Source organism: Merops nubicus, unplaced genomic scaffold, assembly GCF_000691845.1.
Source record: "Merops nubicus isolate BGI_N331 unplaced genomic scaffold, ASM69184v1 scaffold1192, whole genome shotgun sequence".
Classification (NCBI taxonomy): Eukaryota; Metazoa; Chordata; class Aves; order Coraciiformes; family Meropidae; genus Merops; species Merops nubicus.
This window is the reverse complement of record NW_008592636.1, coordinates 369-833: the sequence shown is the minus strand read 5'-3', so window position 1 is coordinate 833 and position 465 is coordinate 369. Positions and strand designations below refer to the sequence as shown.

Below are 465 nucleotides of genomic sequence, written 5' to 3'. Positions count from 1 at the left end.
CCAGCCTTGCCATTTGGGAGCCACTGTCACACTCGGGGAGGTACGGTCCACCACAGGGCAGCACAGCCCACACTTCTTGCTTGGCAGAGAAACATCCTCCCTGTAAAGCCAGGCTCTGTGTGGAGCCACCATTAGGGAGTCCGTGGGCTGGCTCAAGTCAGCCTGGCCCAGGGCACATCCCTCAGAGCGACGGGGTGGCCACGGCCCTCTCGTACATGCGCTCCAAGATGCGGTGGATACTGGCGAAGCTTGGCCGGTCGGCACAGCCCACACTTCTTGCTTGGCAGAGAAACATCCTCCCTGTAAAGCCAGGCTCTGTGTGGAGCCACCATTAGGGAGTCCGTGGGCTGGCTCAAGTCAGCCTGGCCCAGGGCACATCCCTCAGAGCGACGGGGTGGCCACGGCCCTCTCGTACATGCGCTCCAAGATGCGGTGGATACTGGCGAAGCTTGGCCGGTCGGCAGG

The 465-nt window shown here is 62.8% G+C and overlaps 1 protein-coding gene across 1 annotated transcript in view; it reads right to left on the bottom strand.

The window, feature by feature from the left end:
- Positions 1-181: 181 nt before the first annotated feature.
- The window catches only part of LOC103768061 (muscle, skeletal receptor tyrosine protein kinase-like), a gene marked incomplete at its 5' end in the record, with an annotated part of 647 nt that continues 363 nt past the window's right edge, over positions 182-465 (bottom strand). Inside the window, one exon of the mRNA XM_008935190.1 lies at positions 182-300. Within this exon, the coding sequence (XP_008933438.1) occupies positions 182-300 (119 nt within the window). The remainder of the gene's footprint in view (positions 301-465) is intronic.